General features: G+C 37.8%; 1 protein-coding gene across 5 annotated transcripts in view; it reads left to right on the forward strand.

Moving 5' to 3' along the window:
• LOC104864343 (zinc finger protein 474) overlaps positions 1-21,230 on the forward strand; it is a 55,488-nt gene extending 34,258 nt beyond the window's left edge. For 2 of the 5 annotated variants that reach the window (XM_010627255.1, XM_010627260.1), the window contains 2 exons: positions 18,541-18,721; positions 21,079-21,230. In XM_010627255.1, the coding sequence (XP_010625557.1) occupies positions 18,541-18,721; positions 21,079-21,230 (333 nt within the window). Of the gene's footprint in view, positions 1-13,185; positions 13,247-18,540; positions 18,722-21,078 lie in introns of all 5 variants that reach the window. The other 3 variants (XM_010627259.1, XM_010627261.1, XM_010627257.1) reach the window with 3 other exon arrangements.
• Positions 21,231-21,640: the final 410 nt, after the last annotated feature.

A 21,640-nucleotide genomic window follows, 5' to 3' on the forward strand; every position in this document is an offset into this window, starting at 1 on the left:
CCCAAAAAAAAAAAAAAAAAAAAAAAAAAAAAAAGATAGAGACATTTGCAAAGGACCCAAGATGATGCCTGGAGAGGTGCCATTTGCTGCCTGTGGTGAAAGCAGGGTCAGAGAACCTGCTGGCAGGAGCAAAACCAATCCTTGTGTGCCTCAGTTTCCTGGTTTGTAAAATGTGAGTATTCAGTTCTGCCTAGAAGATTCTTATAAGACATATAAAGTATATAATACATGGCCTTCTACTTCAATCCTATTTGATCAGACATTTTTCAATATTGCTGTATACACAAATATTTATAAAAGAGGTTTTACCATTTCCCCCTTCTAAGGCAAGGGAGAACTTTCCTCATTTCTCCCATTCTTACTTTCCACATTCCGTAATAGGCCCTGTTCACTTACCACAGATGTGTCAATTATTTAGACTAACGGAAGGGAGAGGGAGAGGGAGTATGGAAATCTAAAACAGCTATATGTTTAATTTTGTCATGCCGAAAGATAAATGCTTCTTCAAACAGATGTAAAATTCACATAATTCCCTCAGACTGTGGCAAGTTGCACCCTGTTTTTGACAGCCAGGGACCCAGCTGAGTGGAGAAAGCAAAAATCCCCCAGAAAGTAAATGGCATGAGGATTACCCAGTGTCACTGTGAAGTATGGTCTTGGAAATCAGTCTCATTCCTTAGTGTGGTAGCTCCTATGCCCTAAGATATGTTTCACATCCCTTAAGTTCTGTTGTAAAGACGATCATGTTTAAAGTCAGCTAGAGCAGGCCATCTTCACTGTTGTATCTCTGCTCTACAAAGACTCCCTCCTATCTGGACAGTTCTGTGTTTTTAATTTCACAGTAAGAGATTTAATCCTTTGAATTAAATCACTGACTCCACAGGGGACCATAGGTAAACATGCAAAGATTTCCTTGAGAGATAGTAAACCTTTTAGCCGCTGACCCATTAAAACAAACTGTTTCTTACAAATGAGATCAAAGGCTCCTATAGTTTATCCGGGAGACTGAGGGTTTGGGAAAATAGTCTGCTCCAATTTACAAATATTTTCAGGGGAGAGCGGGCTGCAGGGAGAGCAATAAGGCGCAGTGAAGCCTGTGCTGTTTTGGTCCCATGACGTCACTGCACTGGCAGGATCAAACAAGCCTGCCAGCTGAAACGGCTGCTGGTCCATCAGGTTGTCATCTGAGATCCAGAGCGTGAAGCCAAGGGGCAGCAATGCTTCAGAGTAGCCAGGATGAGAGGCGGTGAAGAGGATAGTTTGGGCTCTAAGATATCAGCTGTAGACACCAAAGGGATGCAGTGGTGTGATAGGTGTGAGCAGGGCCGAGGTCACATGCACTTCATACTGAGTGTGGGTAACGTCCTGCTACCAGTGCCACCTGGATTACCTTTGGGGTCTCCAGAACATGAGGCCATTCCTGCGGTCAGGGACCTGGGAACCAAGTCTTCTAAGAATTTTAAAGGTCCACAGAAAGTTCAGTATCCTGGGAGTCCTCCTAGTTCTCAAAGTATCCCATCGGAGTTCAAGCATGTCAGTGCACAAAGCGGTCAGGAAACCCCTTCCTCCTCTCAGGAGGGCCCCTCCCATCCTCCCCTTGCCCCACTTTTTGACTAATTTCATGGGGATCGGGCTCTCTGTGTTCCAAACAGGGATCTGTCAACCTCATATTTCTCCAGAGATGAAATGTAAAATAGACTTCCCAAATACAAGGGATGAGTTGAATGTGGTCATTCCTAGTTTTAGAGTTAGTTCTGGGTTCTATACCTATCACAGTGCCAGGCATATAACCTAGAGTCAGAACATGCTTTCTGAGCAACAGCACCCGGGCTGTAATTGCATCACCTGCTGAGAGACAGCCCCTCAGATGCATGTCCATCTAGCGGAGTTCCCACCTGAATCAGTGCCAGCCGTGTTTGCAGCAGATGTCTGTGCTTTATTTCTGCTCACAATGCACTTGCACTACCAATACTTAGAATTGCATTTTTTTTTTTGCTTTTGTGAAATTGAACGATACCTAATTAAGCCCAAATATTCCTAGACTAGCTGTGGTGGTAACCAACCAGTTCTGCTCCTTTTCATGTAGGGCCAATTTTAAAACCAAGAGTAAGTAAGATAGGGTATGGATTTTCATGCCTATCTCTGCCATGGTCACCTAATTTTTAAAAATTTGTTAATTGTACAAGTTGTGACTTGTATTATTATAGATTAATGATCACAATTACACATTTGGAAAATGTTTGAAAGTAGCTGTGCCTTTTTCTAATTTGCTGAAAGTTGTGATTGAGGCTGGCAGGGGCTGTTTCCCTAGAAGAATGTTCATCTGCCTCTGAGTTCTCTGGGTTCCCTTTGACTCTTAGGTTAATAAACAGCCTCAACTGAATACGACTCAACAAAGAATATTGACTGTTTTGGTTCAAGTACATTGTGATGCAACATCTAAAAGAAAAGAAAGGAAGACCACTAAATTTTCTCTTAAAATTGTTTTTGTATTTGTTTTTATCTAACAGTTGGCTTTTTAATCAGAATTTAAAAATGTATACTCAATTATACATGTAATTTTATTTTGGAAAATTAAAAAGAATACAGCAATTTTAATGGTATCAAATGTTTAAGAGAAATTGATTTTCTATGTTATTAAATTATAAATGTAAAATGACTAGGAAATATTTTTGTCATTAATGATAACAACGATAGTATTAAAAGTGAAATTTTAACATATTTAATTTACAAACATAGTCTTAAGAATTTAAGGAAAGACAACTAACTAGCTTTTAAATTAAACCAAATATTTAAAGTTTACTTTGTTCAACTTGAACTAAAATAGCAGTTTAATACTTTAAAACATCAATTGAAAAAAAAAAAAAACGTTTTTTTTCACAGTGGCTTTGTAGTACAGCTTCCGGTTGGGGATTGTGATATCCCCATCTGTTGTTACCTAGACTCGCTTTTGCTCTTCTAGATCTCTTCTGGCTGAAACGAATTTTTGTATTTTTTTCTCCAGTTCTGTATAACATACTGTTGGAATTTCAATTGGGACTGAACTGAATCTGTATATTTCTAAGTCACAAACAAACCATGCTACTGAGGGGAAGGACCCAGATATTTCATTTGCGTGTGTGTTTACATCTATCACATTTCATACGGCTGCTTTGGCCCAGCCTCACTAAAAGGGTCTCTGCAGAAAGAACAGGCCAGTGCATTCAGTGACATCAAATAAATGCAGCCGACTACAGTACTTTTGTCCAACGTGTGATACCCCAGTATCAAAAGGATAATTGTTCTTCTCAATTTTTAACATTAATTTTATTGGCACAGTTAAGGTGTACAATTGAATGACATACATGGTCGGAAACTGCACCTTTACATAACCGATCTTGGTTCTTTTTCCCCCCATCCCCTACCCTCGCTTGAGTCCCTCCCTCCCTCCCTATCTGCACAGACTTTGTTTCCGTTTTTTTTATTTTTGCATATTAATTCCATTCCCTGCTTTCCTTTCCCCTGCCCCACCCATTTCCCCTTCCCCTTCATCCTTTTCTTCCTATTTCACGTTATCTATTATAGCTTCTAGTCCTTATTTACTTTCAGTTTCTCATACTAGAGAAACTATTCAATATTTAAACACGTGTGTCCTGTTTATTTCACTTAAGAGTATGGACTCAGTGTACATCCATTTAGCTATAAATCTCTCCTATTTCTCAATTTTTATGTCTGAATAGTACTCTATTTTATTAAAATCCCACAATTTCTTTATCCAGTCTCCTGTTGATGGGCAATTTGGGCTGCTCCCAAGTTTTAGCTAATATAAGCTGTGCTGCTATGAACATGGATGCACTGTGGTCTGATTCTTTCGGAAGATACCCAGCAGGGGAAGAGCTGGGTTGAATGGGACCTCCAATCCTAGTTCTTTGAGGTGTCTCCATACTGATTTCCACAGTGGTTGCACCAGTCTACACTCCCACCAGCAGTGGAGCAGGGCTCCTCTTTCCCAACATCCCCACCAGCATCTGTTATTGGTTGATTTCATGATTGCAGCCATTCTTTCTGGGGTGAGGTGGAATCTCAGCATTGTTTTCATTTGCACCTCTCGAATGACCAGTGAGGTTGAAATTTTTTTCACATATTAATTTGCTATTTCTACTTCTTTGTCTGAAAAATGTCTGTTCATTTCAGATGCTCATTTTTGGAGTGGGCCTTTAAATTTGGGAGTTCTGATTTTTTAAGTTCTTTGTATATTCTAGATAGTAGACCTTTGTCTGAGGAACAGCTATCAAAAAGTTTTTCCCATGTTGTAGGTTTTCTCTTCACACTATTGGTGGCTTCTTTTGCTGTACAAGAAGCTTTTTAATAAGGAGAGATCCCACTTGTTGATTGTGCTAGTTCATGGGCAACTGAGGTTTTGTTCATAAATCTTTTCCTATGCCAATGTCTTCAAGAGTTCTACCTAGCCTCTCTCCCAGCTAGCTTAGTGTTTCTGTTTTAATATTTAGATCCTGAATCCATTTTGATTTTAGTTTACCACACGGTAATAAATATAGGTCTAGTTTTAATCTTTGGCAAGTTGAAACCCAGTTTTTCCAGCGCCATTTATTAAAGAGGCTATCTTTCCTCCACCAAGGGTGTTTAGCTCCAGTGTCAAAGATGAGGTACCTGAGTGTGTTTGGAGTTGTTTCTGCTTCTTCTAATCTGTTCCACTGGTCCTCAGGTCTACTTCTTTGCCAGTACCATGCTGTCTTTATCACGGTACCTTTGTAGCATAGTTTCAAGCTAGGGATTATGATATCCCCTACCTTGTCTTTATTGCCTAGAATTGCTTTTGCTATTCTAGGACTCTTCTTGTCCCAAATGAAGTTTTGGATAATTTTCTCAAGGTCTGTGAAGTATGATGCTGGGATTTCAATTGGGATTACATTGAATCAATCTGTACAGCAGTTTTGGAAGTATGGCCATTTTCACTATGTTGATTCTTCCTACCCAGGAGCATGGTATGTCTTTCCATTTTCTGATATCTTCTTCAATCTCTTTTTACAGAGTGCTGTAGTTTTCCAAATAGTGGTCCTTGATTTCTTTTGCTAGGTTGATTCTTAGATATTTTAATTTTTTAAATATTATTGTGAAAGGAATTGATTGCCCCATATCTCTCTCAGTGAGTCTGTTTTCTGGGTACAAAAAAGCTATTGATTTTTGTGTGTTGACCTTGTATCCAACTACTTTACTGAATTTAGTTATTAAGTTTAGAAGACTTTTGGTGGAGTTCTTGGGATCTTCTAAATAGAGTATCATGTCATCTGCAAATAACAATTTGACTCCATTATTTCCTGCCTTTATTTCTTTCTCTTGTCTAATTGCTGTGGCTATTGTTTCCAAAACTATACTTGAACAGGAGTGGTGATAGTGGACATCTTTGTCTTGTTCCTGATTTTAGTGATGATTTGTTGTATTGCCTATTGGTTTTTCATACATGGCTTTTATCAGATTGATGGAGAGACCATCTATTCCAATTTTTTCTGTAGGGCTTTTATCATGAATGTGGTCGGATTTTGTCGAATGCTTTTTCTGCATCTTTTGAGATGATCCTATGGTTTTGTCTTTGGCTCTATTAATATAGTGTATTACATTTATTGATTTGCATATTTAACCATCCCTGTATCCCTAGGATGAATCCCACTTGGTCAGGGAGTATGAACTTCTTAATGATCTTCTTAATGATCTTCTGCATTCTGTTTGCAAGTTTCTTATTTAGGATTTTTGCATCTATGTTCATTAATGAGATTGGCCTATAGTTCTCCTTTTAGGTTGGGTCTTTTTCTGCCTTTGGGATGGAGGTGATGCTTGCTTCTAGGAGTGAATTTGGGAGTATTGCTTCCCATTCAATTTCCTTGATGAGTTTAAACAGTAGCGGCAGTAGTTCCTCTCTAAATGTCTTGTAGAATTCAGCAGTGAAGCCATCAGGGCCTGGGATTCTCTTAGTTGGTAAGTTTTTAATTATATTTTAAATTTCATTTATCGATATTGGGTTATTTAGAATTTTTAGATCATCTTTTTTCAACTTTCATAATTCATACAAATCTAGGAATCTGTCCATGTCTTCTGTATTTTCCATCTTATTGGTGTATAGGTTCTTGAAGTAGGTATTGGATTTCTGCAGAGTCTGCTGCAATTTCACTCTTCATTCCTAATTGCATGGATTGGGGCCTTTTCCTTCCTTTTTTTTTTATAATGTTAGCTGTTTGTCAATTTTGTTTATTCTTTCAAAGATCCAACTTTTGGCTTCATTGAGTTTTTGTATTATTCTTTCATTATTCTCTTATCATTCTCTATTCCATTGATTTCTGCTCTGATCTTTAAAATTTCCCCCTCTGTGTGGACTTTGGGTTTGTCCTTCTGTTCTTTTTCTAGAAGTTTGAGTTTCCATATCAGTTTGTTTATTTTAGCTCGCTCTGTTTTGCTAATATGAATATTCACTGCTATGAATTTCCCTCATAAGACTGCTTTCATTGTGTCCCATAGATTCTGATATGTGGTAGTGTCATTATCATTTAATTGTAGGCGCTGATTTCTTCTTACTTTTGTCTGTGCCCATTGGTTATTCAGAAGTGTGTTGTTCAACTTCCATATGTTTATGAAATTCTTGTAGTTTGTTTTGCTATTGATCTCCAATTTCATCACACTATGCTCTGATAGTATACAGGAGATCACTTCAATAACTTTGCACTAATTTAAAGATGTTCTTTGAGAATTAAGGTCCAACACTACTGTTGTATTAGTGCTTATTTGATTTTTCCTGTCCACTAGTATTTGTTTTATTTAGTTGGGTGCACTAGTGTTTGGTGCATATATATTAATGATTGTCATCTTTTCTTCTTGGATTATTCCCTTTACAAGGATGTAGTGTCCTTCTTTGTCTCTCTTAACCAGTGTTGGTTTGAAATCCACTTGATTTGTAAAGAGGACATCTACTCCTACCTTTTGGGGGGCTCCTGTTGCATGGAATACTGTTTTCCGACCTTTAACTTTCAGTCTATGAGTTTCTTTTTGAATCAAGTTTCTTGTATGCAGCATATTGTTCAATCTTTCTTCTTGACCCATTCTGCCAGTCTGTTTCTTTTGATTGATGAATTGAGACCGTTAGCATTGATAGTTGTAACTGATATGCACTGACTTATCCTTGTCATGACTTTTCCTTTTTGTTGGATTCTTCCCCTTGGCATTTAATTTCTTGTCATGCTTTATGGATTCATTCTGATGGGCTTCCTGGGGTTGTGATCCTTATTGTCTTTTCCTAGGATATTAAAAAAAACTTTTGGAGGGCTGGTTTAGTATTCATGAAGTTCCTCAGGTGCTCTTTGTCATGAAAGTATCTTATTTCTCCATCCATTTTGAAATAGAGTTTTTCAGGGTGCATTAATCTGGGCTGGAGGCTGTTTTCCTTTAGGGCTTGAAATACATCACTCCACTCTCTTCTTGCCATAAGGGTTTGTGTTGAGAAGTCTGCTGTGATTCAGATAGGCTTTCCTTTGTATGTGATTTGTTTTTGTTCTCTAACTGCTTGTAGAATTTTGTTCTTCTGTTGGGTTTCTGGAATCTTAACTATTATATGCCTATTTGTACATTTTTTAATCATCACTAGTTGAAGTCCTATGTTCCTCACTTATCTGTATATCAAATTGTTTTCCCCTACTTGGGAAGTTTTCTGCCATTACCTTTGTGAACAGTTTATTTTTTTATGTCATCTGCACACTCTCTTGTTTCTTCTTTGAGTCTAATCAGTCTTACATTCTTTGCATCATCTATGTATTGGATTCTCATGGCCCCTTACTATTTTTAAAAAATTTTTCTTTTCCTGTTCACTAATTGCAATTCTATCTTTTATATCTGAAATTCTATCTTTCTGTTGACTTATTCTGCTGCATAAACTTTTACTGGAGTTTTTAATCTCCTGGAAATCTGTTTGCATCTGCTTTATGGATCATTTATTTCCTATGTTGGGATTCTATCATGTACCTCAGCTCCTCTATTTTTTTTTAAATCTGTGCCTACTCTACATTTATTAATCATATCTTGCAGTATGGGTACAATCTCTATTGTTATCTGAGAAATTATTTCTGATTTCATTTTTTCCAGATCCCCTTTTGTTACTAGTTAGGGGAGTCCAGGTGGTTGAGTATCAGATTGTTCCATCTCCTTTCCTTTTGGTGTTACTTTAGCTGATTTGGATGTATGATTTTGGGACTTATTTCCATGTCTTCTCACCTCAACAGATGCAGTCTGCTCTGCCTTTGTTGATCACCCAGTGGTCTTCAATTCTCAGCAGGCCATGGAGTGGCCTATTCTCTGCTGCTCACCAGTACACCAATTCCTGGGTTCTGAGTGGTGACCTTCTGAATCTCTGAGCTCACCTGTTGACTGGGTGGGCTTCTGGCTGGGGCCTGAGCACACTTGGGATGGTATCTAGGTGTGCCTGTCTCTGGGGCCTCTATGTACCTGTTGTCTCGGAGGGCCTTTGGCTGGGGGCTGTGCTCCCCAGTTCCTGTTGTCTGGGTAGGCTTTTCACTAGGGTTTCCACACACTTATCAATGGTATAGGGGCTAGAATTTGGCTATTGCTTGTGTGCCTGTGTGGCTCTTTGTAGCTCTTTTTCTGTGTAGTTTGGGCTGGTTGCCAAAGCCTCTGGAGTTGGGGTCGAGCCCTGACTGGGATCTGCCTGTAGCTGCACTGCTCTGGACCACACTGCTGCTCCCTGAGATCTGTGCACACTCACTGATGCTATGGGAGGGCCTCTGACTTTATTTTTAAATTTTTAATTACTTAATTGTTCACTAAATCCTGTTGGCTAAGTAGTTCATTGAGGTTTCAGTCCATAATCAGGTGGCTCCAAGGCTAGAATAGCAAACAAGGATCCAGAGGAGAAACAACATGGCAAGCACAAGGCAGCAAAGGTAGTGAGAGAGCCATTCTTAGTTTCTAGAGCCAAAGTTCTCAGCTTTCTCTCTCTTCCTGAGCTGACTGACCCTAAAAAAGGTGATCATAGGACAGAATGAAGACAAGGGCAAAATCAAGAAAAAATGTAAATGAATAAATAGTTTAAGGAAGGGAAGATCCTCTTAATGACCCTAAAATTAACCAAAGATAGTGACTGATTATATATTTTACACACACACACACACACACACACACACACACACACACACACTCACAAGTTCCTCACACTGGAAGATGAAAAATCAGTGAGTTTCCAACAAGGAAATTTCCTGTGTGTGAACACTGAGGAAGAATCCTATTTTTATGTCCCTTTTCTCTGCCTACAGGGCTGAGGTCCTGACACTCCAGATTGGACTTTTCTTAGTGAAAGTTTCTGTGATGAAGCTTGTGCTCTTTCTCTGGAAAAAAAAGGACTCTGTCTCTCTGTATATATATATAGATAGATAGATAGATAGATAGATAGATAGATAGATAGATAGCCTGGAAAAAATCAATAAAGTTTTTTCTAATTATCTCTATATCTTTTCTTTTTTAGGGTGTGTGTGTGTGTGTGTGTGTGTGTGTGTGTGTGATTTTTTTTAAACTGAAAATTTCTTGGGAGACCAATTACAGATTTTAGAATCCATAAGATTAAAAATATTTCCCAAATCCTAGAAAAAGTGATGTTGAAACACATTATTTGATTTTGGGATTTTTCTTGACAATGTGTGATGCTGCCTTTGAGCTGAATGCTGTTCATGAGCACAGCAATGAAAAACTAATCCACTAAACTCTGCATCAGTACTTTTTAAACCAGCTTTTGAGAAATACTTTACAACAATAAATTGTGTTCTGATTCAGTGAACTCTGGAGGCTTTATATATCTCTGAATTATCCCCAAGATATAATCAAGATACAGAATATTTTCCTCATCCTTCAGAACACCTTATAGAGCTTTGTCCCACCTTTCAACTTAAGCCTCCAGAAAATTAATTTGAGCTTTAACTGCAGCAGATTAATTTTATATAAATGGAATCCGACAACATGAAAATGTTTTGTGTTTGTATCTTTTTGTTATGATGATCCTGAGTTTCACCTATGTTGGTAAAACTAGCAATATTTTTTTAATCTTTATTGGTGCTGGATAATACTGTGTTGAATGATTGTATGACACTTTATTGATCCTTTCCTGGACATTTCCAATGGCTTTAGTATTTTTATTTTAGCTTGAGATTTCTGCGTATTTTAAATCAGGCAGGATTAGCTTGCATTTTTCCAACGTGAGATAGACAAGATGTTTTGGTATATAAAAATTATAAAGTTTTCCCGTCTAGCTCATTCTTTAAACTAATTCTGCATCTAAGTCTGCATTCTTGCATGTAGGTTTTAATACACTTCTCTGTACCCCTCATGACAAAACAGTGCCTTAATTTAGCTAATGCAACTCCCTTGGAATAGAAAGCTTTTCCTTCTCGTTTCATCATCAGATATCTATTCAACTATTGCTGGATGCCTGGCCAAGGTACAGATGAACAGCCAGATGCAGAACAACATAGGGAAAGTTATGTAGGGCAGCATGGGGCTTCCATGCTTTTCTGGGTGCTCCACACTTTCAACACCTCAAAGTAATCATCAATTCAGAAATACATCAAATGTGTTATGGAGATTCCATTATATAGGGTGTATTGATTTAATTACTCACCATTGGTGATTAACTGAATCCCTAGCCCCCTCCCCTCCTCAGAGTTCAGGGGATGGGTTAAAAGTTTCAACCTTCTGATCATATCTTTCTTTCTTACAACAAGCTAACATCTTGACCTGGTCTAAGGAACCTAGCCCTGAGTCATCATATTAGCATACATCAAATCCACCACTAGGACATTTGAGGGTCTTACAAGGTCTGATGCGAGGAACACAGGACTAAGACCAAAAACAAACAAACAAAAAATGTCTTAGGACCTCTATTGGAAGGTGTTTGTCAGGAATTGAGGATAGAGGCCAAATATATATTTCCTATTACATCCCAGCAATATAATTTTAGATCAGTCTATGAGAAGCTATACTTGTTCTTAATATTAATTCTAATTATAAATTGTTATAACATTTAATGGTTGTGCCTTTTGATTATTTCTTATGAGTTTCTTAATTTTCTGAAAGCAATTTAAGTTTATAAGTGATTTCAAGTCCCTAATCTCTGACTATTTGACTCTGTAGTTTATAGTTTTTATTTCATCATTCTTATGAAGTGGCACAAGAACAAAATGAAAATTGAAAGTTTCATATTTTAATTTTACACTGCTTTACTTGACTGATTTTAAAGGTGAGGAGGTCAATATTAACTTCTTTGTATCTCTCCTTCCTCTTCCCATCTTGATAACTGTTTTTATTTGTCAAGTTATATGCCTTATGTATTCACTTTCTGACTTCAGTTTCTATAGTTATGCTGCCTTATATGTTTAAATGAATTAATTGCCAGTCTTTTAGTCACATCTTCTGTTCTTTTGAGCTTGTTTATTAATTGATATTTTTGAAATCTAAGGTGAGTATATAATTTATTGACTGAACAGACACTTTAGAAAGTAAAAGGAGTTATTCATACTCAGGCAAGACAGCATACATTTTAAAGACTGTTTTACACAAATCAGGACTTAGGGCCACCCTAAAACTAGAGCAGTGTGTTTCCTAAGTTCTTGCACTCTTCAACTCAGTACTTTTGGAGATATTGCAATACTGCTAAATGGCTCTATAAGCAGAGAATCATGTGTTTGAAGAAATAAGTTGGCTCTGGCTAAAGGCTCACTTTCCAGAGCTGATGGATGGGATTTAGAGAGTACACCAATCAGTTCCAGTCATATGCACAATAGACACATTTATTCTTCTGGTGAAATTACCATTAAATAGGATTTTCAACAGGGCCTATCACCCCATTCAAAGGGGCCTATCCATCCCAATGTTACTTAATTTCTATTTCATAAAAAGTACAAAAAGCTATATATTTGTTTTCTTAAATCCTCTGGAAATAGCATTGTCACATATTTACTTGACGTTTCTACTTCTTCATAAGTATATGAAAAAATGTTCAGTATCATTGGTCATTCAAGAGATGCAAATTAAAATAAGGCTGAGATTTCCTCTCACTCCAGAAAGAATGGCTGCTATCAGGAAAGCAGCCAACAACAAATGCTGGTGGAGCCAGGGGTAGAAGGACCCTGCTCCAGTGTTGGTGGGGCTGCACACAGGGCAACCAGTGCAGAGATTCCTCAGAACACTACAACTAAAGCTTCCTTTGACCCTGCTATTTCCCTTCTTGGTATTTTCCTGAAAGAATTAAAAGCATCACATTACAATATATGCATACCCATTTTATAACAGCTTAGTTTATAATAGCTAACTCTTGGAAACAACCCAAATACCCATCTGATGATTGGAGAAAGAGATGTCATCTCTTGATAAGCGTGAGACATTTCTAGCTGAGTGGATACGCCCTGAGCCCATACTCTGAAGTGAGACAGATTGGACACACACTTTTAAATACCACATTGTTTCTCCAGTGTGAGACACTGGAATTTATAATAGATACTGGGAAATGGGAAGAAAATGTTCAAATGAGAAGGGGAACAAGGGAGGGGAGGAGTGGCAAAGGGAAGAAGGGATAAGAAAAAAATAATAGAAGGAAAAATGGAAACAAAACTTCTGTAAGTAAAGAGGGGGGAAAGAGGTCAAGGGGGAGATTGGGAAAAAAAGAAGCAGTAAAATATATTATGTATCGTATGAGTTCCCTATGATGAATGTTATCGTTATGTATACCTAAACACACCAATAAAGATTTTATTTGCAAAAAGTAACATTGTCACAGCTACACTTTAACTCTAAGTCAACTTAGTATTTAGTGTAGTGTTAATATATGAACAAATGTGAAGCGTCTGTGATCTTTTGTAATACTGCTAGTAATGGCTTCTGTTTTAGTTTTCAATATCTCTGTCATTAAAGTTTCATGAAATAACAGTAGTATTAGTCAGTTAGTAGCTTTCCCTTCTGGTCAATTGTCATTCTTCTGTAAGTTCTGTTAGCTATTGAGCTGTGCCCTTTACCACGGTTCCCTTTTAGGCTGAGCTGCTGGGGATGGGGGGGCAATCATAAAGGAATGTTGGAAGCCATTTAAAATAGGTGTCCTAGGTTTTCCAAAGCAACAATATCCATTCCTTTTTTTTTTTTTTTGAACAGGGATTGAACTGAAGACTTTGCGCTTGAGAGGCAGGTGGGGTGTCACTATAAAAATGAACTGGTAAGGGCTGGGGTTTAGCTCTGTGGTGCTTATACTGATTAGAAGAAAAGTTGTCAAATGCATACTTCACTGTATTACTCAGTCTCAGACTAAAACACGGAGCAGGATAAAGGTGTAGGGGAAGTGGGAAAGGTAGGGGAAAGGAAATAAGGGAAAGGAAAAAATAAGAGAAAAGGAAAAAATGGAAACAAAGTCTTTGTAAATAGGGAAGGGAGGAAGGGGTGAAGGGAGGGCAGGGGTAAGGGGAAAAAATGAGAGCAAGACCTGTCATGTAGAGGTACAAGATCCCAATGATGAATGTAACTGTACTATGTACCTAAAATGCACCAATAAACTCAATGAGAAAAAATAATAATAAAGAAATTTTAAAAATAAAACATGGAGCAGGAAGTGTTTCTGACAAAGAAAAGATATTAATAGAAATGAAAAGATGCAGCATAAAAATACTATAATTTCAATAGTGGCCAGCAACATTATTAAAAACATATGAAAAGGTAGTGGAGTCAAGTTAAGTGAACTACACAGTTGTGAAAGCTTTCCCTAAAATGTTCAAATGCCCCTGTCAATTTTCAGCCTGAAGTGACTTTCCCAGAACCTGAAAGGACATAAGCAAATGTGGGAAAAGCCCCAACAGACTTGTGTGTGTAAGGACATTTCCTTCCCCTCTCCCATAAAACTGCTCACACTTGAAATGGTGTTAATGTAAATTAGTAATTCACTTTAAAAAATCTTTTACTCTGCATATTATATGAAATGGTGAAAGGAAAACAGTTGACCTCATGCTTTGCTCTGCAGAAACTTCAGACTTGTCGATTTCCTCTTCGTCTGCCTTGGCTTACACTTCTCCAGTTGGTGGTGTGGACCGCATCCCTGTCCTCACATAAGCCCTGAGGGCAGCTCTCCAGCCCTTGCCTGGGTCCTGCCGTCCCTGAAAGCTCACTGCTTGTATACATTGCCCAGGAGGGAGCGCTCTGCTGACCCTGCCAGGATAGGATTCTTTCTTCCTGTGCAGCACATCTGCTAGATATTCACTTCTGTCTGGAAACACTGTAGAAAGAACCTACACAGTAAAACCTTGGCAGTTGGAGTAGTGGCAGTAACAACAAGCTGGGGATGACTCGGCTCTCCCAAGAAGTTTTGCACTAACAATTGTACAGTTAATGAAAAGTCAAGTAGGTTATCTGTTCAGAACCACAGGGATACATTTTTCTCTTCATCTAACCTGAGTTGCTCACCCTTCCCCAGAGCACGGCTTAGAAGTCAGACGTTGAAAACCTAAGAATATGGAATATGTTGCAGGTTCAACTGAAGTTCAGCCACAAATATAGAGCATAGGAAAGCTTTGGAAAATATAATGTAGAACATCTTAGCCTTTTTATGTGATTAATTTTTTTTTCTTACATCCTTTTTAGTTCTGTTGCATCTTCTGGCACTCATGTCTGCCTGTTTCCTCATAACTTTCCCTTCCAAGGGAAACCTTCTGACAATTTGACATGAATGTCTCCATTTGTGACCCATAACATTCATTTTGCTTACATGCTTGGTTCTATAATAGATTTGGCTTATACTTTCCATATGGAATTTTAATACATTCACCATTCTTAAAGTAAAAAAGAATAACTTTTCATTCTTCAACTGGAAAGCCTGTATTTAATTAACCTTTCAAGTAAATAAACATGCAGAAAATAGCAAGGAACTTTGGATAACTTGAAAAATATTGTTTGGGCTTTATATTTCCTCTTAGGTCTTGAATTTGCCAAATATTATTGAAGTCACTTTTCAGGCATTATACCTTATTCTGTAGCTTTAAAAAAATGTGTAAACAACTACTTAGCTGTTTTCACAAATCTACATAGTCTATTGGCATAGTTTAATATAAAAACATTCTACCCCAAATAATACGCTTTCAACAATCTTGGATCATTCAAAGAGTGACTATAATTCCAATTTTACTTGGTCTGTAATAATTGTGGCCTTATTCATTGTGCTTTTATTTATGGTAGGCAGAAATTATAAATGTGAGTCCTTCTGATTTTGATCTTGTTCTGTGCTTTTCTATTTTAGGAGTAATTCCCAACAGTCATAGTTAAAAGCAGATGGATCTAAAGCTTACACATTTTACCATGTTTTATTCCTCCAAAGGAGGCCATACCATCAACTTAATTTGTTTGCTTTCATGCCTCCTGGTGCTATTAAAGAACATATTGGGGAAAGGTCATTTAACTCTAATGAAATGTCTTTCAGCTCTACCTAAGTAGGTCTTTTCATTAATTGGTGAGTATTTTTCCTTAACTGAAACACTATCACATTCCCACCATGCCTCAAGCCATCATTTGTCACGTTTGTTTCCCAGAATGTAAATCTTTTCATTCTCTGAAGGTCACTTTGTCTCGTTTCTAGAAACCTGAGTTCCTCACTTCTCTACAACCACTTTCCTGTACCCTTCTTCTATTTCCTCTTGCTTCCCTTTCCTCTGAGTTTAATTGCTTCCGTTACACTCTGGATAGCATCTTCCCAGCTCCTCTGAGACCTTTCTCTAGAGATTACATCGTTTTATCTTGGGCCTATGTTCTCTCACCCTCTGCCAAAGATATTCTGTCCTATGCCAAATACAGCAGACCTTTATTCAGCTCTAACATCTCATGTCATTTCCGAAAGATGTTTGAAAGCGTTCCTTTTCGCCTTGACCCGATTTTCAACTCCTAATGATGTAGTTCTTACCCTTTGCACTGCTCTATTTGACCTAAACTTTCAAAAGTAACTGACATGTAATCTAATGTCCCCTTTTTAAATCACCAATTAGTTTTTGTAGCATTTGACAGAGTGGATGCAAACATCCTTCTGGAAATGAGAAATAAATGTTTCCAGAATTCTGAATGGAATCTTTTCTCTCCGTGCCATTTCTTTAACTGCAAATTTGACCTATTCTCTGTTTTCTGCCTACAATTTCCCTTGTCCAGGATCCTTGTTACAAATATTCAACCAGGAATTTTTCCATGTGTTCTTTACATATTCTCTTTCTCTGGAATTTTCCTGTTTTAAACATCATTTTCTGTGTGAATAGTTTGGAGGTGAATTAATCCTAAACTACAGGCTTGTATTTCCTTTTTGGCTGGATGTATTCACATTAAGTTCTACTAGTATGAAAACTCCACAGGTTCAAAACAAAATTTTCTCCCCCCTAATTCACCTTTGCTGATTTCCCTTTCTGTAAATCACATCAACTCTTCCCTGTCACCAGAACAAAACATTGGCATCTTCTTGGACCTGTGGTCCCTTATCCCCCATCACCAGGGATGTTTGGTCTTTCTAGTGCATGCTCTCTGTTAGCCCCGTACCACCAGGTGGACCTTCCTAGCACACACTTATAGTTAGTGCTCTTCCTGATAGTATCCTTCCATTTGCAAAATAAAACCTAGACCTTATCACCTATGCAGCATGACTTTGACTTACCTGTGTGACTTTAGTTCCTGGTGCTACGTTGAGCACCAGGCTGGGAGAACTATTTCCTGTTCTCTGTACTCACTGTATGGTACTGGTCCCGAGGTTATGTTCACTTTGTTTCCCTAGGCTTTGGTGTGTTTTCCCACCCCTCTCGTTCCTTTTGACCTAGATTCTACCCATTCTTCAAATGCTATATTTTCAGAGTTTTCTCTGATCTTCACAAATGGAGCAAACCTTTCTAACATCTATAATTTCAAGTATGTTTTATGAATACAGTCACACCCACTTTCTTTTGTGTAGGATTTACATGGAATATTTTCTCATTACTTTACTTGAAGCAGTCTTCATATTTACAAAACCTGTGTCTTGTAAACCATTCATCAATGGGGCTTGCTTTTTGATCTAGTCTGGGAATCTGTGTCTTTTAATTGAGCTCTTTAGCCCATTTATATTTATTCCAATTATTGATATGTTTGAACTTAAGTCTATCACTTTGGTGTCTGATTCTATTCCCACTACCACCACCCGTCCCTTCTTTTATTCTTTGTACTTCCTTTTCTACCCTTCCTTGGAGACTGCTCAATTCATACATGTATTTTATTGTTCATTTGTACATATTATTTTTGCTCTCATCTGGTATTCAGTACAAGGTCTGATTCTTCAGCTCTCCTCTCAACATTAGATAGGCCTGTGTTCTTGAATTGGTGGAGATTTCTCTCAATGCCTCGGCCTCTCCTAGTGGTAGATTTTTGTCTCTTGTAACTGTGTGAGGCCCGGCGGCTGGAGGAGCATACACAGACATTCCTACACTTGCAAAGGATTGGCGCTCAGCTTCCCTTTTCTTTTCTCGGTGGTCGATAACTGCCACCTGACACTCACGCAAAGGATGTAGTGTTGAGATTTTCCTTCCTGGCTCTGCAGATCCATCCTCAATGTTAAGCAAGCCTTTTAGTTTACCAGTTTGCCTCACAACTTTGAGTCTCCACTGGCCTTAAAAATTAAGACCGTATAAGGTATCAAACTTTTCATTTCTTACTTAGGGCCAATATTTATACCTTTTTATCTCCAAGAACAGAAAGAAATTGTTTATAGCATTTTATCCTTAATTCTCCCTTAGATTAGGATTCCCAGAAGCAAGAAAACTAAGAAAAGGATTTGGGGTCAAGTAGTGTATTTAGGAAATGATCAGGAAGCCTCAGTAGAAGAACGGAGGAGAGACATGGGAGGAAGGAAGCCAGTGTAGTATGTGGTGAACAACTGCGGTACTGTCTCACTGGGGGTGTCTGGAGACTGCCTGAAGTCAGCCTTGGTGAAAAAGCCGGGCATTGATCCACAGGCTTGTCTATATCTGTGATTGATTAATGGTCTTCCCATGTGCAATGGCTAGTCCAGATCCAAAAGGCAGAAAAACACAGCTGTTTGATATGAGAGGATCTGGACAGGCCTAAAAATCTATTTTAAACCCTTTAATGGGGATTTCATTTCTCAGACATATCATATACTGGGTCCTGTATTATTGAGAGAGTTCTTATGTAGCTTATCTTTGTATTCTCCCAGCATTGTAACTCAGATACAAAATAGAAAATAATTAATATTTACTAAATAAGAAAATATATCTTATACAGTACCAATATGGAGAATTCTGGTTGGTTCTTCATTTCCTTCTAAATGTACAGCTGCTCAAATAAAATAGTTTGATCTCTCAATTGCCAAAAGGGATAAATTCCCTCAGAATGGTTGAAATTTATTAGAATCATATTGATTGCATAACAAATTTGAATGCCTCATGATTTAAAAATATAATTTCCAAATCAAAGCTTTACTTAATGGACATTTTATGTTATTGATAGCCAATGATGATAAGGCGGCCACCAACAGTTGTTTGTTACATCTGTGGTAGTGAATATGGAACAAAGTCCATTGGCATCCATGAGCCACAATGCCTTAAAAAGTGGCATAATGAAAACAACTTGTTGCCTAAAGAACTAAGGAGACCAGAACCTAAAAAGACAGAAGTCAGAACCATTACTGGTAAGTTTCCAAAGAAAAGACTTGAGTACATGAGGGGAGACCTCTCTTTTTAAACTGTGGTATAAACTTTGGTAGAGGTGCTCTTTTACTCATTCAAGCAACTAAAATCAACATTCACTGCCTTGGCTACAGCCAAACAGTTCTGGAATGCCTTCCAAAATGTTCAGATAATGAGACATGAAGACACTATGCCCTGGCAACACTTCTCATGGGGCAGATCCACTGGAATTTACTGTATTTCCCCCTAATTACCTTTATATGTTACCAACCAAGCATAACTCTTTAAAAAACAAAGCTTAAAAAGGCTCTAAGAACAAAAAGAATCTTGTTTTCAAGTAAGAAAATGTCTTAATAATTATAGAGCAGGAGAACCAAAGTCAAATGGTCACTGAGTCCTTAAGTCAGGATATAAAATAGAATAAATTGTCCATATATGAAAAAAAAGCAAGCTGGGGATGGAGGTAAACTGGAGAGGACCAGTTCCCTCCGAAGGAAACAGCAGCTGCCCAGTTCCAGCTGGTGTTATCATTGAAAATGTACCCCAGAGTGGCCACATGCTTCAATGATACAAAAGAAACTAGATCTCTAGAAATCTACATCTCTAATTGAAATGTCCAGATTGAACTTTTCTCTTTACGACAGTGCTTTGGATTGAACCCAGGACCTCACACGTGCTAGTCATGTGCTCTACCCCTGAGCCACACCGCAGCCCCAAGACTTAAAGAATGTGTACAGTTAAAAATGTTTAAAGCACTGTGAGAATAAAACGACACTGGAACTACACTGTCCAGTGAGACTTTGTCATGTGGTGGACTCACCATCCTGTTATTAATTATAGATAAAAAAGTAGATCCTATAACTGCAGGAACATTCCTCTGGATTCCATGCTACTTTCTACCTCTGAAGGTGCCCTTTGTCTGTAGGTAAATAGATTCATATTACCATCCCCCTTCCATGGACTCTACATTCAAAGCATTCAAATAACCATTGCTCCAGATCCCACATCAAAGCCCTATGCAAAAACATTTAGAAATGTGATGAATCACCTTTGAGTCAGTGACTGCTCTAGAATTTTCTAGTTTGCATTAAAACTTATATGAGTAATGAATTATTGCTATTCTTTTCTCAAAAGGATTTTCAAAGCTTTCAAAAGACACATTATTAACCTTCATAGAAAGTGAAATTTCCTTTACTTTGAGGAGAAATACTAGGTCATTTAGGGGTTTAAATTCTCTTAGGGTAAAAAAGAAAATTAGGAGCAGGTATATCCAGAATCTAATCATTGTATAGAATGTATATCTGAAATTTGCCTAGGTTTTAATGATGAGTAAGAAGACGTAGTGATAAGAACTAAGTGATACATTTCTGAGTGCCTGGCCACACCTTGCAGGCCTATTTTGGGCAAGTCTATGACATAGCCAGATTAATGTACTAAAGGTACTGTGTTTAAATGTGGCTTTTTAAAGCTAAATCCCACATTGTTTCTCTAAAACAGAGCCATATACCTTTTTCCCTTGTGCTCTGCCAATGAAGATTATACAGTTCTCACTTTTCTTTTTTTTTAGGGAGACTTCTTTTCATCATGTTAACTATTCTGTTTTCATTCTTCACTATGATTACTTAAAGAATCTCCAAGTTTATGATCATGGAGAGATGATGAAGAGATGGTACATTTTTAGGATATATTTCATCTTAAATTGACTTTTTTTCTTTTTGGTACCAGGGATCGAACTCAGGTCCTTGCTCTTGCGAGGTAGGTGGCTGAACCACTGAGCTAAATCCCAGCCCTTAAATTCACTCTTAACTGTCAATTTTGACCTCTGAAAACATTCCACTGAAAGATTACAGAAGAAGAAAATACAAATGCTTGTTCTTTTCCCATTGCGAGCTTATATTTAGAATCAACTGAAAAAAAAAGCTAAAAGTTCTATTTGCAAGATAATAATGTATAAAGAAAAATGTTAATAATTAGTGAAGAATGCATATCAAACACATAATACAATGTCTTCCCCTTTTTAAGATCCAAGGAGTTGGGCCGGGGATTTAGCTCAGCGGTTCTGCTGTCTGCCTTGCAAGCTCAGGGACCTGAGTTCCATCCCCAGTACCAAAAAAAAAAGGTCCAATGAGTAAAAAGCCTCCAGTTCATAGCTAACTTGACTCATCTCTTGAGTGAGCAGCATCATTTATTTAATTTATTTTGTAAAATTCATGTGATTTATTCAAAAGCATCTCTCAAGAGACATTTCCTGGAAATATTTTCATAAACAGCAGAATATGGCTCTTTAAAAAAGCTAATCCAGTTTTCCTTTTCTTCTTCGTTTTTTTTTTCATCTTTCTTTTTTTCTCTAACTTTCCAGCCAAAGGATTCTATGATCTTGATGCCTTAAATGAAGCTGCTTGGACAACTGCCCAGCGCCAGTTGGTTCCCTGCAATGCTTGTGGGCGAACCTTCCTGCCAGACAGGCTGATTGTTCACCAGCGATCTTGTAAACCAAAAGCTGCCAAATAAAGCTCTTTTCTCCTCACTGAAGTGTTACATGAATTAATCCACTGAAAGGGGTTAGGATAATGTGAGAAGGAGAAAAAGGAGATGAGAACAAAGAAGTAAAAGTAGAAATGACTGAGCACTGGTTTGGCTCAGTGTTTTGGTGGTGAGAATGTTTGCCCACCACTGTGGGATGGGGTAACGAGCATGTTCTTGTGCTTAGGCGTGTGGGAGACCATATCACACTTTCATCGGTAGAATTACAAGCAAATGGTTCCTAATCAGAGCCAGACTTTTTACCTAAAAAAAATTTCTGAGCCAATAGTTGTCATTTTTTCCCACTCTATTTTCCTGAACAAGATTTTGAATCTCAGTTTATTGAACAACAGAGGGTTTGGGGACAACTTGAAAAAATTCCTTAGTCCCAGGAAGAA

The sequence above is a fragment of the Fukomys damarensis genome, unplaced genomic scaffold (genome assembly GCF_012274545.1).
Source record: "Fukomys damarensis isolate Sample0158 unplaced genomic scaffold, DMR_v1.0_HiC HiC_scaffold_3, whole genome shotgun sequence".
NCBI lineage: Eukaryota > Metazoa > Chordata > Mammalia > Rodentia > Bathyergidae > Fukomys > Fukomys damarensis.